At 30.3% G+C, this 19,581-nt stretch overlaps 1 protein-coding gene across 1 annotated transcript in view; it reads left to right on the top strand.

Moving 5' to 3' along the window:
- Positions 1–18,104, top strand: part of schlank (ceramide synthase schlank) — a 108,906-nt gene extending 90,802 nt beyond the window's left edge. Inside the window, exon 6 of the mRNA XM_072537914.1 lies at positions 16,046–18,104. Coding sequence (XP_072394015.1) covers positions 16,046–16,253 — 208 coding nt within the window. The 3' untranslated portion in view covers positions 16,254–18,104. The remainder of the gene's footprint in view (positions 1–16,045) is intronic.
- The last annotated feature ends 1,477 nt before the right edge of the window (positions 18,105–19,581 follow it).

Genomic DNA, 19,581 nt, shown 5'->3' with positions numbered 1-19,581 from the left:
GCCTTTCGAGAGTATCCCGCTAAGCGTGTTATTGTAAATCGAATTTAGTTGAATTCATTGGAAATTATATTAAAAAAAATATTCATTTTTTATATATATATATATATTTTTTAATATAATTTCCAATGAATTTAACTAAATTCGATTTACTATAACACGCTTAGCGGGATACTCTCGAAAGGCATATTCGAAATATTTGGGTCCACGTTTTTAGCGACATAGAAACCATTTATCCTTGTCAAAATATTCTAACTTGTACTCGACGGTTTAAAGATTATAAAGCTATTTGTAGAATTGCAATTCATTTAGTAGTTTTTTAGAAAAAAAATCCCAAAAATCACTAATTAAGGCATTTTTTCAACAAAAAAATGCAAATAACTCGAAAAGGAAGCATTTTTCGAAAAATTATCAGGAGAACAAAAGTGTTTATTTTGATGAGATACACCAATTGATTGATTGATTCGAATTCGGTAAAATTGCTTTTTTGTATAAGTTATTTGTTAATAACAATTGCCGGCCCACTTGTAAAAATTTTAAAAAAATACATTTCATCTTGGAAAAATATATAGAATCAAATAAAAAAGGTTTGGTGCATTAGAAATGCAAAAAGAATTTTAGTCGGTATATTCTGTTTCTAAGCGTCTTTTGAGGGGTAAACCGCTCGCCTACTTGTTTTGCAAAAACGGCAAATTAAGGTTTTATTTAACAGAAAAATTCCGACTGGCACTTATCATTAAAAATGATAGTCCAGGAGATAGCATTACAAATACAAAAGTCGTAGTAATTTACATTACTGATATTAACACCCTGTATAATTATTAAACCATAATTATACAGGGTCATCAACAGAATCAACAAAAACCTCATTAAATTTTCCATTTAAGCCAAAGTTTCACAATTATTGCTTCACCCTGTATAATTGTTATTTATACCATTGGATATAATTTTTATAGTCTTTTCAATGATGTATCACAAGTAGGGGTTTGCAATTTAAACTTTTTTGGTTGTGGTAAGTAGGGCCTAGGGGGTTGATGGGGGTGAGTTCTCTTTCATGTCATTTTAGTTTCCCCTTACTGTCCTAGAAACGGTTTAAAACATTTTTCGATATCAGTTTTTGTTCTTGAGATATAGCCCATTGTAAGTTTTAAAATTGACACACTGTAGATATTACTGCAGAACTGTAATCAGAATCTTTAAAGATTAGCAAAGCTTCATATATATATACAGGGTGGTCCTTAAGTAATTGTACAAACGAAAACCGTAAATTCTACACTTTAAAATATTACGATTTAAGCCAAATTGCTTTAATCAAATATTGATATTAAGAGAGATACAGGGTGTTAAAGAGCAAATTTAAAATTCTATTTTTCGCTATAACTTTTATGTTTGTAAAGATTTATGCACAAAAATTTACAACTGGGTACTTTTAAATATAAGCCATTATAATTTGATGCATACTTTGATGTAGCTGATAGAGGGCGCCACATATGTGGCATAAATTTGCACTTAACTTTTTTGCTCTTCAAGTTACCTGTATTTGTGACAAAAAATATTAAAGATATATTATTTTAACAAAAAAAAGGTATACTTCTTAATAACTTCAAAACCTAACAGTTTTCGTGATAATCGCATTTTACAAATCAGCTGCATAATTCTGGTTTAAGGCAATTACTCCAGGCAACGAAGGAAAAATAGACAAAAACATTAATAAATCTAAATTTTGGTATAAAATATCTTTAACTAAAGTTAATAGTTAACGAAATATTAAATAAAATAAATAGATCAGCAGGATAATTAATAATAGAATTTGACAAAAACAGAATAATAGGATTGCACATCAAACATTTTACGTTTTATGTTAAATTAAAGTTATAATCAAAACATTTTGTTTACAAAGCAAATTAGGAAATAGTTAAACTAAATAACATAACTTTTTGTCAAAGTAAGTGTTCGATATGTCCACCATTTTCTTTAAGTCATTTGTCGATATATTACATAAAAGATTGTCTCATATTAAATAGCATAATTGTTTCTAAAGAAACTGCTGCAGAATTCATTTCTTCTCATAGTTGGTGGCGAATGTTTATGGGATTCTTATAGACACGTTATTTTAATACGCCCCATACACCAAAATCAAGCGGATTAAATTCTGGGCTACGTGGTGGCTATATTGTATAATGGATGAATATATTCTTTTGGATACATATCCAAACCTTATGGTATATTATGGAACTACATCTTAGTTGTCGCAGAGGTTAAATAATGTATTAAATTATGGTGTATTTGATTCATTGGTTACTTATATAAACACAGAATGACCTATCGATGACATTACTTATTTATATGATTACGTTACAGCTTACGAGTAACTATAATTACATCTAGAATAAATGGTCTATTATGATTAACTAACGAACTAATATTATGCTAAACTAAATTACCTGTGTGTTTACTATATTTATAACAATATCGATTATTAGGCCAACGATGATGGTTTTGTAAAAATGCTGAGTCTTTAAGGTTAGATTGGTAGCAAAAGTATTATGAAACAAGACATATACGTGTTATTCAATACCTGAGCTTTAGTTTTTAATTGTCCTAATAAAAATGGGTAAACAATTTACGTAGTGAATAATAAGTATTCTTTTGGGATTTTTTGTAAATTAAATAATTATATTAATATCTCACCACATTGCCAAGAAATATGACTGCCACGATCAATCCAACGTTCAGAACAGTTATATTTAAGTATGTTATCACTGCCTTCTCTTTAGAATGTGCTGGTGTACCATTTTGCATAAGCCACATATTTTGGGTTTTCAGCATTTTACAATAGGGAAAAAGTAATACAACGTCACTAGGTATAGAAACTTAAGAAGCGATAGAAAAGGGAAATTGTAAACATGATGACGGCCAACGTCTGAATACGGACACGGCATCTAAAGAAGAAGATGAAGAATATTTTCTTTAATACGACATTTAGCAGCCATAACAAAAATTTTGTAATGTTACATTATCATCTTTGAGTTGTTGTAATAAGAATAAACTGTGAATTATGCTTATCTACAGGTATTCAGTGCTTTACCGCACAAATATTACAACTAAGAATTATTATGCAGCTGACTTATAAAATGCGAATATCTCGAAAACGGTTAAATTTTGAGGTTATTAATAAGTATACATTTTCCTTGTAAAAATAATGTATCTTTAATATTTTTTAACACAAATAGAGCTAACTTAAAGAGCAAAAAAGTTAAGAGCAAATCTATGCCACACATGTGGCATATGTGGCGCCCTCTATCAGTTACATTAAAGTTTGTATAAAATTATAATTTATCCTGCCTTAAAGCACCCAATTATAAATTTTTGTCCAAAAATATTTACAAACGTAAAAGTTATAGCGAAAAATAGAATTTTAAATTTCCACTTTAACATCCTGTATCTTTCTTAATATCAATATTTTATTAAAGCAAGTTGGCTTAAATCATAATATTTTAAAGTGTAGAATTTACGGTTTTCGTTTGTACCATTACTTAAGGACCACCCTGTATATATATATATATATATATATATATATATATATATATATATATATATATATATATATTACGATTAAAATATTACGATTTAAGCCAACTTGCTTTAATAAAATGTTGATATTAAGAAAGATCATCATCATCAATCAGCCAATCCCGTCCACTGCTGGACATAGGCCTCCCTCAGTTCTTTCCAGTGTTCTCTACACTGGGCCGCTTGTAGCCAGTTTCCCGCTACTCTTTTTATGTCGTCGGTCCATCTAGTCGGTGGTCGTCCTCGGCTTCTTTTATAATTTCTGGGCCTCCATTCCATAATTCGTCTTGTCCATCGTCCATCTTGTGTTCTGGCTAAGTGTCCTGCCCAGTTCCACTTAAGTCTCGTGGTTCTTTCGATGACGTCTTGAACTCCTGATCTTTGCCTGATTTGTCGGTTTGTTATGTGGTCTCGGAGGCTCACATTCAGCATTGCACGTTCCATGGCTCGTTGTGTAACTCTTAGTTTATTCGCAGATTTCTGCGTGAGTGTTAAAGTCTCTGCTCCATAAGTTTGTACAGGCAAAACACATTGGTTATAAACTTTTCGCTTGAGACACATGGGAATTGAACTTTTTAGAATATGGCTTAGTTTGCCAAATGCTGCCCATGTCAGGCCTATTCGCCTCTGTATTTCATTTGTTTGATTGTCTCTGTTTATTTTGATCTCGTGTCCCAGATATTTGTAAGTGTCTGTTTGTTGTATGGTATTATTGTCGATAGTTATATTTCCACTCATTACGAGATTAGTCATAAGTTTAGTTTTCTCAAAGTTTATCTTTAATCCTGCTCTTTCAGACAGACTTTTAAGCGAATGTAGCATAGAAACCGTATCCTTTAAGTTATCTGCGATTAATACGACATCATCTGCAAATCTCAGATGATTTAATCTTTCTCCATCTATATTGATGCCCATATCTTGCCATTGGGTGTTCTTAAATATTGACTCTAGAGCTGCCGTGAACAATTTTGGTGAAATATTGTCTCCTTGTCTTACTCCTCGACCTAAGCTGAATTTTTCTGTGTCTTCGTGTAGTCGTATACTTGATGTAGCGTTCTCGTAGATGTTTTTGATTAGTGACGTGTACCTGTAATCTATTCGGCTTTGATTTAGGGCTTCCAGTACGGTTTCAAACTCTACAGTATTAAGAAAGATACAGGGTGTTAAAGTGAAAATTTAAAATTTTATTTTTCGCTATAACTTTTACGTTTGTAAATATTTTTGGACAAAAATTAATAGTTGGATGCTTTTAAGTAGGATAAATTATAATTTTATACATACTTTAATGTAACTAATAGAGGGCGCCACATATGCCATATGTGTGGCATAAATTTGCACTTAACTTTTTTGCTCTTTAAGTTAGCTCTATTTGTGTTAAAAAATATTAAAGACACATTATTTTTACAAAGAAAAGGTATACTTTTTAGTAACCTGAAAATTTAACCGTTTTCGAGATAATCGCATTTTATAAGTCAGCTGCATAATAATTCTTAGTTTGATATTTGTGCGATAAAGCACTGAATACCTGTAAATAAGCATAATATTCATAGTTTATTCTTATTAAAACAACTCAAAGTTGATAATGTAACATCACAAAATGCTTTGGTATGGGTGCTAAATGTCTTATTGGAGAAAATACTCTTCAACTTCTTCTTTAGGTGCCGTGTCCGTATTCAGACGACATCATGTTTACAATTTCCCTTTTCTATCGCTTCTTAAGTTTCTATAATGGCGTTGTATTACTTTTTTTCTATTATAAAATGCTGAAAACCCAAAATATGTGGTTTATGCAAGATGGTCCACCACCACATTCTAGAGAGAAGGCAGTTAGAACATACTTAAATACAACTTTTCTGAACGTTGGATTGGTCGTGGTAGTCATATTTCTTGGCAATGTGGTGAGATATTAATTTAATTATTTAATTCATAAAAAATCCGAAAAGAATACTTATTATTCATTACGTAAATTGTTTACCAATTTTTATTAGGACAAATAGAAACTAAAGCACAGGTATTGAATAACACATATGTGTCTTGTTTCATAATACTTTTGCTACAAATCTAACCTTAAAAACAGCATTTTTACAAAAACATTATCGTTGGCCTAATAACCAATATTGTGATAAATATAGTAAACACACAGGCAATTTAGTTCAGTATAATATTAGTTCGTTAGTAAATCATAATTGTCCATTTGTTCGAGATGTAATTATAGTTACTCGTAAGCTGTAACGTAATCATATAAATAAGTAATGTCATCCATAGGCTCTTCCGTGTGTATATAAGTAACCAATGAACGAGATACATCACAGTTTAATACATTATTTAATCTCTGCGACAAATAAGATGTAGTTCCATAATATACCATAAGATTTGGATATGTATCCAAAAGAATATATTCATCCATTATACATTATAGCCACCACGTAGCCCAGAATTTAATCCGCTTGATTTTGGTGTATTAAAACAAAGTGTCTATAAGAATCCGATAAACATTCGCAACCAACTATGGGAAGAAATAAATACTGCAGCAGTTTCTTTAGAACCAATGGTGCTATTTAATATGAGACGACCTTTTATGGAATATATTGACAAATGAATTAAAGAAAATGGTGGACATATCGAACACTTACTTTGACAAAAAGTTGTGTTATTTAGTTTAACTATTTCTTAATTTGGTTTTTAAACAAAATGTTTTGATTATGACTTTAATTTAACATAAAACGTAAAATGTTTGATGTAAAATCCTATTATTCTGTTATTTTGTCAAATCCGATTATTAATTGTCCTGCTGATATATTTATTTTATTTAATATTTCGTTAACAATTAACTTTAGTTAAAGGTATTTTATACCAAAATTCAGAAGTATTAATGTTTTTGCCTATTTTTTCTTCGTTGCCTGGAGTAATTGCCTTAAATCAGAATTATGCAGCTGATTTGGAAAATGCGATTATCTCGAAAAGTTTTGAAGTTATTAACAGGTATACCTTTTTTTTGTTAAAATAATATGTCTTTTATATTTTTTATCCCAAATACAGGTAACTTAAAGAGCAAAAAAGTTAAGTGCAAATTTATACCACATATGTGGCATATGTGGCGCCCTCTATCAGTTACATCAAAGTGTGCATCAAATTATAATTTCTCATATTTAAAAGTACCCAGTTGTAAATTTTTATAAATAAATGTTTACAAACTTGAAAGTTATAACGAAAAATAAAATTTTAAATTTGCACTTTAACACCCTGTATCTTTCTTAATATCAATATTTTATTAAAGCAATTTGGATTAAATCGTAATTCTTTAAAGTGTAGAATCTACTGTTTCTTTTTGTACAATTACTTAAGGACCACCCTGTATATATATATATATATATATATATATATATATATATATATATATATATATATATATATATATAATATATAATATATATATATATATATATATATATATATATATATATATATATATATATATATAGCATTTTTTATATAAAAATGCTTGCACGTCATTCAAGATTTACGACGTCAAAACCCCACAGCGTTGCCAAAACATCAGAATAGTTAGTAAGTCAGGAATTTTTAAAATGTCAGCTATTTGTCAAACTATTATAATAACAGTAAATACACTTAGTTTTAAGACTACTGCAACACACTAAAATACATAAGAAACCATTTTAATACAAAATTATATATTCTAAATTTTAAACTTACCTCTTTTAGGGCTTTAATGGTAAAACCGTCCCGCCATTATTTCTTGTTCAAAATAATCTATCTTATATGAAAGATAATCAGCTTTCTACAGACTATTTATTTGTTTTGGCATAGCACAATCACAATACACAACAATAATTAGTTTTTAAAGCTATTAATCTAAATTTAATATGTATTTATAAATACAATTTGTTAATATATATTATTTTATGATCAAATTGTTTAACAAATCAAAACATAAACAAAATTCTTACTCTAAAAAAGCGGCAACACTTTATACACTTCTGTCACACGCTGAACTTTCAATAAAATTTGAAGTATTCCCGTATCAGTTGCGTACAATTGTCTAATCTATTTAATTAAAATTATTATTTTGTGGAATATTAGACTTAGAGTTATTTCATAAAATTTATATTAATAATAACAAATGTTTTTGGTTATTTAATCAATATAATTCTAAAATTTCCAATATAATGATGATTTCATTTTTCTGATTATTACACCATGTTGACGCCTATGAAAGATCGAGCAGTTCCGTATGGGTTTCGTATTATTAGCTGTGTTAGGAAAATTTGAACTCTTAAGGTTGACGTTCTGGAAATTTTAAATATAAGTGACGTCACTATATATATATATAAATTGTGACGTGCAAGCATTTTGAAATGCTATATCATAAGCTTATGTGTTAAATACGAAGAAATTAAGATTGACTGTATATAACACCCTTTATATTTTATCTTTTCAAAGTCCAGTTTTTTCGCGCTTTACATTTTTTTGTACCGTCGCCTTATGAAAATGGGAATGGTTTAGGAAAGGAAAAAATAATATACAGGTTGTTCCATTTCAAATACCAAAGTTGTTGTTCATTTCCGGTATAACCGGAAGTGGTATGTCTGTCAAAATATTTTCTTTTCTTTTCAAGTTCATCATAACTTGTAATCCATATAAATTAAATTTTTATAAATATCCTATAAGTAGTTTCCGATATATAGATAGTCTAAGCTCGTCGTGAAACACCCTGTATAAACAACCATAACTAATATAGAATGTAAATAGGCTCGGTAGAATCATAAACCTGTTTTTACATCTGCTGCAGCCTATAAATATCGTTTTAAAATCAAAGCACATTAATCAATAATAAATTTCTATAGTGTGTCTTACCTTCTTCCAATATATGTCGCATACATGATGTTAGTCCTTCCTCGCTATTTTCTATTAGGCACTCGGTAACACCTCACTATTTCTTATTTTGCACTAGTTATCAGTTTTATCAAGAACGAAGTATTCAATCAGTTTATTTCTATAACAAGCGTAGTATTAAATGCCCGTAAGTTTCACAAACGTTATAGTTTCGAAACAACTGTAATTGTGGTAATTTTCATGTAAACTGATAAAAGTTATCGACATTATAGTGTCGTGCGTGCTCAATCTAAATGATTTAGACTCTAAATTAAGATTTACATCGATGTTTGTCGCTTTTTTACCATATAATTTTTGATGAAATCTGAATTTTTACAATAAAACTAAAAATAAATCTAAAGAATAACAAAACTCCAGGAATGGACGCTATTCCTGCAGAACTTATTAAATATAGAAGCGATAGTCTTACTAATCAAATATATATTCTTCCATTACACAAAAACGGTGATCAATTGGAAAATAATAAGGGTGATCAATTGAAAAATAGGAATACAACCCTTTTAAACACAGTAAGTATAAGGGTGCCAATATGTTACCTTAAGGTAACCAGTATGTTCTAGTTTTCAAATTAAGTTTAACAAAAATCATTGACAAATATTCGTATACAGGGTAAATTTCAAAATAAAACTAGGATTTTCGTCAATTATACGAATACTTTCAATTTTTGTAAGTAGAAATAACTTAGTCTTTTGTAATAATATAACAGAATTATTCTTATTCAATAAATAACTAATACAAAACATAAATCAAAACAATATGCAATAAATGTAACAGTTTTTAGATCAATGATATATCATATCAGCACTGTTCAGTTTTTCACATGCCAAAAATAATGTTATATTTTTCGCTGCATTATTTCCTATAATTCTCAACCTTAATATTAAAAATCATTACCTTAGTAATAATTCCTACTCCCACGCTCGAGAAATACAGACACCTTAGAAAATGAAAAATAAACTATCTACTATCTCTAGACTGTTGACTGCCGATAACAAGAGACGCTTTTCATTCTCATCTAGCTTTCTTTCTAATAGTAATTCCGAAAAATACCGCGTATCCTCTTGACTTGTGAATCGTATAGACAACAGACGCAAATAAGGTCTATCTCTTCGATCTTAGTATTAGTACCGCGAGAAACGTTTGTAAAAAACCGCTAAAGACAGCTCCCCCGTACGAGAAACAACCGCGAATTGAAGCCAGCGTATATAAATACTGCGAGTGTGTGTAACAGCAATATTGGTAATATTTTTTATAAACCTGATTTGGCGATTATCTGTATAACCCTTTATTACCTCTCCTAATTATTTTGAACCAGTCCTATTTTAATACAGATCTCATACATTGAAATTATATTATTAATTTCACATATTATGTATATGCCTTTTTGTACAAGCACTATTCTAAGACAGAAGTTTAATAAAACATTCATAACTATCTATTGTGACGAGTAATTATTAATAAGTAAAAGGCCACTTGCATCTGTTAACAACGGTAAAACATAAAGCTTTGAAAAAATGACAGTTTTAATATTATTACCTTTTTCATCGGTCTATGTGGCTTGTTTTTAATTTTAAAAATGAATTTTTCCGTAGAAGAATTAACAGATATGATCTGGGTATTAGGAGAAAGTCCGGCAAATTGATTATTTCTATCCAGAATATATCAACAGCGATATCCTGAACGGAGGAAGCCAAATGTAAGAACTTTTGAAAAATTAATGAATCTTTTTGTTCGCCCTGGGTCAGTTGCATATGAATAAAATTATGATCCCCACATCCCACATCAGCACTAGTGAAATTCCAGGTCAACATGACATTAGTCAAATTTCGGCCTCAAAAATCTTCGAGCAAAAATAATTCTTTAAAAATTTCATATATTTTTTTTAATAAAATAAAATAAACCGTTTATTAGGAAAAGGAAACCAAAAGAACCAGGTCCAAGTATAACTGACGTTATATCAGGGGTGGATCAAAGAGCTGAAGGTGTAGAGAAAAAAATTAATGCCTTAGATTGCGCAAATAATGCGCAATCGCCTAGATAATGCGTAAATTTAGAGATCAAATGTCCAAAATGCGAGCGGGGCCTGCCAAAAATGCTGTTAAATAGAAAGCCCTCAGGATTCTCAAGTAAAAAAAGATGTATGAAGGTCAGCTCAAGAATTTAAGAGGCCAGTCCTTCAACATGGAACAAGTTAACTTTATGGTGGTATGAAAGAAATGAAAAATGAGTTTAAAAAGATTCATGCAAAACTGTATGCCTTTGGTGGCGCTGGATAATGATCACGGTTTACAAGACAGGGCAGGATTACAAGGCACAATTTATATGATAACATTAGCTTAAAACTCTGTCTTAAAAAGAAGGGTTAAAGATAAACTTCGAGAAAACTAAACTTATGACAAATCTTTTAATGTGCGGAAATATAAGGATTGACAATAATGCCATACAACAAACATACACTTACAAATATCTGGGACATGATGAATGATGATAATCAATACTTATTTAAATTATTATTATGACTTCCTTGTGTGGGCATGACTATGACTAACCATTCAAAAAAGGAATTCTAATTCCAAGGCATGCTTTAATTACGTTTTTTTTTAAGCAAAGCTTATATACTGGCGTTGTATTACTTTTTTCTCTACAGTAAAATGCTGAGGCGAGCATCACGGAAGTAGCGCCGCGAAACGAAATAGCGGTTCGTCGTTAGCAATCACAGTAAACAAATGAAAGAGACCATTTACACGACGAAGGAAGTCTGTTATACTCCATGGAAACTTTTTCAATTTTATTAAAATCTATAAAAAAACAATAAATAAATAACAAAATTACTTTATATAATTTTAAAAATATGTAAATTTTAAAAATACAGAAATAGTCCAGTCGTCAGAGATTTAACCTCTAAAAATGATACGAACAAGCTGAATTTTGCTGAGAATGTCAATTTTGGGACCCCAAAAAAGATACAAAGATGTTTACCACTTTTACCCCAAGGCTTCCCCCAAAAACTTCCCCTCGTAGGTGGGAAAAAACTGAGAAAATCGATTTACCAAGAATCTGTATGCCATGCCGTAGAAAAAAATGTTTCAAATAAAAAACGTAACTGAGATAATTTTCAACAAAAATGTTTATTAGCACTTTTTGTGTAGAATGAATCGTTCTCTCAGAAACAGCGCTTGTAGCGACCGGTGATTTTCAATGTCAGGTACGCACGCGAAATCAATTTTTAAATAAAATTTGTATTGACTCAACGATAAAAATTCGATATCTTTTGATAAGATTGCCCTATCGATAAAAATCAAAATGCGTATTAAAGGTAAAAAGTGCAGCTTTCTTATAAAATTTTTCTATATTGTCGCAAATAAAGTCCGATTCTATAAAGGTGTTAATTAAATATACGTTTGGCGATTTTTACCATTTTTTAAGATTCTCATAAGATCAATAATATTTATAGCCCCATCTTCAAAACACATCGCCTAAAATTTTGGTTTTGAATATAGGCAACAAATGTGACGCATTTGAAATATGCCCAAAAAACGCTGAATTCAAACATTCAGATCGTAAACGACCGAACCTTACGGAAACTGCTTCCACGAAAAGAGTATTAGGTGGAATCTGTAGCTGAAGTTGTTTTGTTTCAAAAAACGTACTTGTGTTGTAGCATTTGCAAATTCTTTGGTATATAAATTCCTTGATATATATATATATATATATATATATATATATATATATATATATATATATATATATATATATATATATATATATATATATATTGGAATCCCCTCGTATAAGTATTACATTTAAATCCCGTCATATATGTATTAAAATAACGAAGATTGTTTTTCATGTATCTCTGTTCCTATCGTACAAGTTAAAATACCCGAAATATATTTCAATTCCTTCTTAGGTCGGCTCGAGTTAATATAAACCATTTTAGAGTTGTTTATTATTTTACAGATGTGTACTTTCTCGACATTTTCTTTTAATGTTTTATTCGAAGTCGCCTTACAATTTTTGTGCGTCATAGAAATAGGATATTTTGCGTTTTAATTCCCGCCAAGTGTTTTGTTATTTCAAATGATGTGAAATGAATTTTTAAAGATAATTTCGTCATTCTCGCTAGGATCGCTACCAGAGATAGTCGATTTTAGCTTGGGTCCAAATTTTTCACCAAATTTGTAATGTCCTTTTGTTCTGCGTCCTACGTTATGGAAAATAAGTTTAGTAGCGGTTAATAGTAGCAATTTAATGTATAATTGCAGTCCAATTCTACCTGTCCCAGTTTTTCTTAAGGAGAAAAGTTTTGTGTTTAGTGCTTCTTCAACCTCGCTGTTTCTGTTTTGTTCCTGAAGCAGTTTTTTTGATCGTGTCCAGAGAGTTCAACCCCAGAAATTTTAGCAATAATCCCAGAAGTTTCAGTGCAAAATTTTATGTGAAAACCCAGGTAACATTTTGTGTTTAAAATGAAAAAGACAGTAAAGATTCCATTTTACGTACAAATCGTCTATGTATCTGTTTATACGTATTTCGCTTTAATAAAGCTCATCAGAACAGTTATTCATAGGCGTTCTCAACGTGAAAAATAGATCTTTTCTGTCTTTGGGAAGCAACGATAAAATGGCTTCGAAACGGACGCAATAGCGATATCTGATATTAAATCCGTAAAATAGTTTCGAATCACAATTCAGATTTCTGCTTTGTACAAATCGTAAAACGATTTGTACGTGAAATGGAATCTTTACTGTCTTTTTCATTTTATTCGGATCTACTCTGTATGAGTACAAGAAACCAATTCGCTAACGATTTCTGCTTAGTTGAGGAGACATGTCGTGGAAAGCAAATTTTAGATTCCCCATGTCTCTATTAACATCTTTATCAACGTCTGTTATACCTTGCATTTATAGAAGGTTCAGATTAAAGCAGAAATCTGAATTGTGTTTCGAAACTATTTTACGGATTTAATATCAGATGTCGCTATTGCGTCCGTTTCGAAGCCATTTTATCGTTGCTTCCCAAAGACAGAAAAGATCTATTTTTCACGTTGAGAACGCCTATGAATAACTGTTCGGATGAGCTTTATTAAAGCGAAATACGTATAAACAGATACATAGACGATTTGTATGTGAAATGGAATCTTTACTGTCTTTTTCATTTTATTCGGATCTACTCTGTATGAGTACAAAAAACCAATTCGATAACGATTTCTGCTTAGTTGAGGAGACATGTCGTGGAATGCAAATTTTAGATTCCCCATGTCTCTATTAACATCTGTACCAACGTCTGTTATACCTTGCATTTATAGAAGGTTCAGATTAAAGCAGAAATCTGAATTGTGTTTCGAAACTATTTTACGGATTTAATATCAGATGTCGCTATTGCGTCCGTTTCGAAGCCATTTTATCGTTGCTTCCCAAAGACAGAAAAGATCTATTTTTCACGTTGAGAACGCCTATGAATAACTGTTCGGATGAGCTTTATTAAAGCGAAATACGTATAAACAGATACATAGACGATTTGTATGTGAAATGGAATCTTTACTGTCTTTTTCATTTTATTCGGATCTACTCTGTATGAGTACAAGAAACCAATTCGCTAACGATTTCTGCTTAGTTGAGGAGACATGTCGTGGAATGCAAATTTTAGATTCCCCATGTCTCTATTAACATCTTTATCAACGTCTGTTATACCTTGCATTTATAGAAGGTTCAGATTAAAGCAGAAATCTGAATTGTGTTTCGAAACTATTTTACGGATTTTGTGTTTAATTTTCAAAGTAAAGTAGACATTGTTTTCAAATAACAATAATTGCTTTCATAACAATTTAAATAATGTGATATGTATTATATATTGTAAATCAAGGATGTGGTTATGCTGTCAATTTATTTGTTCTTTGTCGTCAGTATAAATGTCGACATATGACAGCTAGCCTTAAATTTTCTATGGCGTTTGTTTATTATTATTATTATTTTTTTTTTTTTTGAAGAGATTAACCTTATTAAGTTTCATTTTAATTAAAAGATAGATCTTTAATTTTAATAATCTATTTCTGCCATAGTTATAAATAACTTGATAACCTGAACTAGTTTTGAAAGTTTTTTGTAGCGTTTCCCAATTGTAAACAGATAGGACATATGTAAGTCTTTTTTATATTTTATTTTGGTATAAACCTATGTAATTTGTTTATCTGTTTGTGTAATTGTTTGTTTGAGACAAAAATAAATGTTTATTTCAATTCTCTGAACCATTTTGTCTTTTATTTTAGAAAAATCTCCTAACCTTTTTTTGTGTTTACTTCTTTAGGAAGGAAGAGCCTTTTTTCCTTCATCCAGCAAGTTTAAGATCCTTCGAAGCGGCGTCCTTTTTTTTTTCTTAAATAGCTAGAAGTCTTTCTTGTTGTTCTATTTGTTCATGTGTCCCAGGAGATTCATGTAAGTAACCCCTTTGTTTCATTTTTTTGTAGATGCCCCAATCCAACCCCCTTGCCATTTACTTTTCCACGATCCCTGCTCTCTTAACAAACCCTGAGTGCCGTTCGCATACGTTTCGATTTATTTTGCTTGCCCTATCTCGACCCTCATAATTTCAGTTCCCAATTTTCTACCCCTTATAATAATACCCCATGTAGTAGGCAAAAATATTTCGTTACAGTGTAATCAAAAAAGCATGTTTATAGGTTTTAGATCGTTTGTAATGTGAAAGTTTAAATTTAGCGTTTTTTAGGTATGTTTCAAATGCCTCACATTTGTTGCTTAATCTCAAAACCGAAGTTTCAGGCTATATGATTTAAAGGTTGGCATCTAATAATTAAAATTTCATAGTGACCGGTCAATGAAAATAATAAATATTATTGATCTCATGAGAATCGTAAAAAATGGTAAAAATCGCTAAACGTTTATTTATTTAACACCTTTATAGAAACTGACTTTATTTTCGGCAAAATCCAAAAATTGCATACGAAAGCTGCTTTCTTCACCTTTAAAACGCATTTTGATTTTTGTCGATAAGACACTTTGATCAACAAATATCGAATTTTTACAGTCGAGTTGATATAAATTTTATTTAAAATTTATTTCGTGAGCGTACCTGACATTGAAAATTACCGGTCTCTTCAAGCGTTGTTTCTGAGAGAATGATTCCTTCTGCAGAAAAAGTGCTAATAAATATTTTTGTTTAAAATTATCTCAGCTACATTTTTTAGTTAAAACGATTTTTTCCGTTTTTACTTCCCTATGAAAGGACGTTTTAGAGAGGAGTCGGGGGTTAAAGGTTCTAAACTTTCTTGCATTTTTTTTGTCCCAAAATTGACATTCTCAGCAAAAGTCAGCTTGTTTGTATGATTTTTAGAGGTTCAGTGGCATTTTCGTCTCTGAGGACTGGAGTAAAAGCATAGTATAAACTTCGCGCTAGTCTACAGTACCGCCTACTGTACCACTTTTTTTGATGGTTCATTAATTATATATTGTACAAAAACCAATAATTTTTTAACAAAATATAGATATTAATTTATTTGTTTCATTGATGAGGAACAACGCTAATTTTTTTCTTTTTGATTTTTCAGTACATCAATCGATGCACCAAAAATAGTACCCATGTTTCCGGCCTACTACATATTTAATGGTCTGCTAATATTATTGTTGTTCCTTCATTGTTTTTGGACTTACTTAATTTTAAAAATCGTTCACAATTCGCTGAATGCAGGCCAAATGGAAGGTGATATCCGCTCGAGTAGCGATGACTACAGTGAAGACTCCAATAAATCACAATGAAATGTCCAAGTGACTATTTAGTATAAGTTTATTTTCGTACAGGTTGTTTCTGAAATGTATAGATACTTATTTATGTATTCTTAATGTGTTCTAGCTGTTTGTTAACTTTCAACGATGCTGGTATAATTAAGAAATGGACATTTATTGTAGTTGAAGTATTTTCGTGAGAGTTTAATTCCTAAAATTAAGAAATTGAAGAAAGTTATTCATGAAATGGTAAACCTTTTTACTAATTTTATTTATTTAGTATTTTGAATAAAATTATATTTTTATTTGAATTTACGTTACTATAATATTACTATTATGTTATTTTATATATCACAATAATCATAGAGTTGTTGCTGCCAAACTGTTACCATCTAGACTATGTTCTATCAATTTCTTGACTATCAATGGTGTTTTTAATAGTTCCCTAGACAAAAAATTCATTCGTGCTGTATATTTTCATCTTACAACTCTACAGCTACTTATTATGCTCAAATTCAACCCTGTTAATTGGATAGGGACGACTGGAGAGAAATTCTTGAGGGGGCTAGGACCCACGCAGGTTTGTAAAGCCTAATTCATGCACTAATGACTTCTGAATTCTGAATAGTACTGGATCAGGGGATTTGAAAATTCCACTTTCATTCTCACAGGCACAATTGACCTGTTAATTTGTTTTCTATAAAAGCTGAAGGCTCCCAAATTATTATGATTCGTCCACATATTTTCTACACTGTCGTCATTGAAAATTAAACAGCGGCCGTTTGGAAAGGAGGGGACAGAATTTCACATAAATCGTGAAACATACCGACTGACACAAGAGCTTTCAAGTCATATAATAGTTACGATATAATGCGGTTTAAAATAATTTACACAATGGCTCCCAAAAGTTTATTGATTTTAGTTTTGCAGTTTAGAAAATAGTTGAGGAGAGACTTATGAGAGATCAATTACTACGATACTTACAGCAGAGCTGTTTGTAGTAGTTACTATCTCAACTATTGCATTCAAGGTGTCTTATTCATAGATATATTAAATATTATACGTGTTTTAATTAAACAATGATCAATATTGTTATAGTTTATTTTAATTAATCCGTTTAATCGGTTATATGTATATTTAAATAAGTTTGTAAATCACCATTTGCCTTAATAAATCAAATTTCTTTGTGTTCACTGTAGTTCATCTTTTTTTATTGTGTAATTTAGTCAATATCCCAACGAAGTTAACGTTAGCCAAAGATATTTTTGCAAATATGTTGAAAACTAGCAAACAGGAAATCTACTAACTTTCATTTCAGAAAAAACCTTTTTATTTTCTATAAGTAACACTTTTGTATATTTTTGTAGTTTTTGTTATAATCTATTCTGAAAATAAGGCACGTACCTTGTTCAATCCAAAGATTTAGATAATTTGCAAAAAATCTATCACCTTGTAACAATAAAAGCAAGAGTATCACTTATAAAATATGTAATCATTAAAAACTGTATAGAAATAAATTATGAACAATAAAATTAAATAAAATGCTTATATGATTCTAGGTATATTTTAGCAGTAAAAATCAAAAATTTTATGAAACCACTGACATTTGTCAAAGTGTTTTAACAGCTTTAAGTTAAAAAAATACGCTAGGCGATTTTTTTTGCAAATTAACTGCTATTTTATCGGCACTTTTACATATTATTTTTGAGGTAAATATTGTCTACCTCTTTATAGTGAAATACATGTATCCTTTTTGTACGATATTGTTAAAAATATCCCAAAAACCAGATTTTTTGCATTCTAACATTCCAAATGTCATGTAGCTCATATATATGAAACATCAAGTAGGTAAAAATATATAATTTAATAAAGAATTTAACTTAATATTTCTAGAGGAAATTGCTATTTTATTATACCAACCTTAGGACACTTAATTGACCTATTTTCCTGAAAATCTTATTAAAATGAAATGAATACTCCACTTAAAGGTCATCTTATCTTCGATCCTAATATACTCAATCAAACAGTGCTTAAATCTGACAGATTTTATATCCACCAGATCATAAGAGTGACTAAAAGTCGTTTCCCAGTATCTGAATTCTATTAACTTGGTACCCATCCATTTCTGATAATCTTCAATACTGTGGAAAATGAGATCCAAAAATACTTCACGTTTTGGTATGTTATTTGATTACCTTAGGTTTAGTTAATGGAAGTTCCAGCTTTGCTGGATATTTTTGTGGGCAGTCAACGAGCAAACCCTCTTTATTTGAGTAAGCCCAAGAAATCAGTGTTAAATTATAGTCGCTAAATAAATATACAGGCTCTAATTGGCCTATTGTTTTTAATAGTTTCAACAAGAAGGTTATTTAGCAACTGTCTGAAGTCCATTTGTAAATTTAATAGTCAGTCAGATTCTCCCTGTTATTCTCCAGCACTCAACTCTGTCAAAACAGTTTTAAACTGTTCCTGTTGAAGTTTCGTTTTATCACAGCCTTTTTTTATGCCATCCTCAATGAGATGCGCTTATTAATTGCGTTTTTGAAAATTGTTGATTCCGGGATGCCATACACCATCAAATTATTAGCACGATCCTCAATCTCATGCAGTAATGTTTCCACATTAGTTGTACCACCAACACACTACTGCTGCTGTTGCTTAACTGCGTCTAGTTAAGTCTTACTATTAACATCCACAAGGAAACGAAGTTCCTGTAGCTGGCTGTATACCATGTATCACAAAAAATTTATTAAAATCCTTTATAAAAGGTATATAATTAAAAAAACCCAATCGGGATATATCACAACAACAAAACGTTTTCGGAATCCATATTCCATCATCAGTGTCTAGGTGTAAATGTTTTGAGCCACTAAATATCTGCGTAAAAACCGTTAAAAGTTATTGGTTTAAATTTATTTTACATTATTCGATCTTATATGTTAAGATCTTATATGTAACTGTAACAATTTAACATGATTTTTCTATTCGATAGTTTGAATATAGGCCTATCCCATTTACTTCCATGCTTCTCAGTCCCGTTCCAGTCGTTTTCATATTGATCCTGCAACATTTTTAATTAATGTCATCTCTATTTTTCTGTTCTATCTACCATCCTCTAAGCGTTCCTTATCTCCAGCCCCCGTCCATTTCAATGAAGCTGCTTGTTCAATAACGTCTTTAGTTTTCCTCAATTTTTCCAAATTTGCTTTGGTCAGTGTCCACATCTGATCTCCATGTGTATGAGGATACAAGAATTAAATGCTTTGGTTCGAAGCTTATGAGGTATTTAAAATATGTAGTATATAATAGTATATTAAAAAATGTGGACTTTTCGTAAATATAGACGCATAAGCGTATATAT

The sequence above is a fragment of the Diabrotica undecimpunctata genome, chromosome 7 (genome assembly GCF_040954645.1).
Source record: "Diabrotica undecimpunctata isolate CICGRU chromosome 7, icDiaUnde3, whole genome shotgun sequence".
Classification (NCBI taxonomy): domain Eukaryota; kingdom Metazoa; phylum Arthropoda; class Insecta; order Coleoptera; family Chrysomelidae; genus Diabrotica; species Diabrotica undecimpunctata.
The sequence above is the reverse complement of the archived record's forward strand: the minus strand, read 5'-3'. Positions and strand labels throughout refer to the sequence as shown.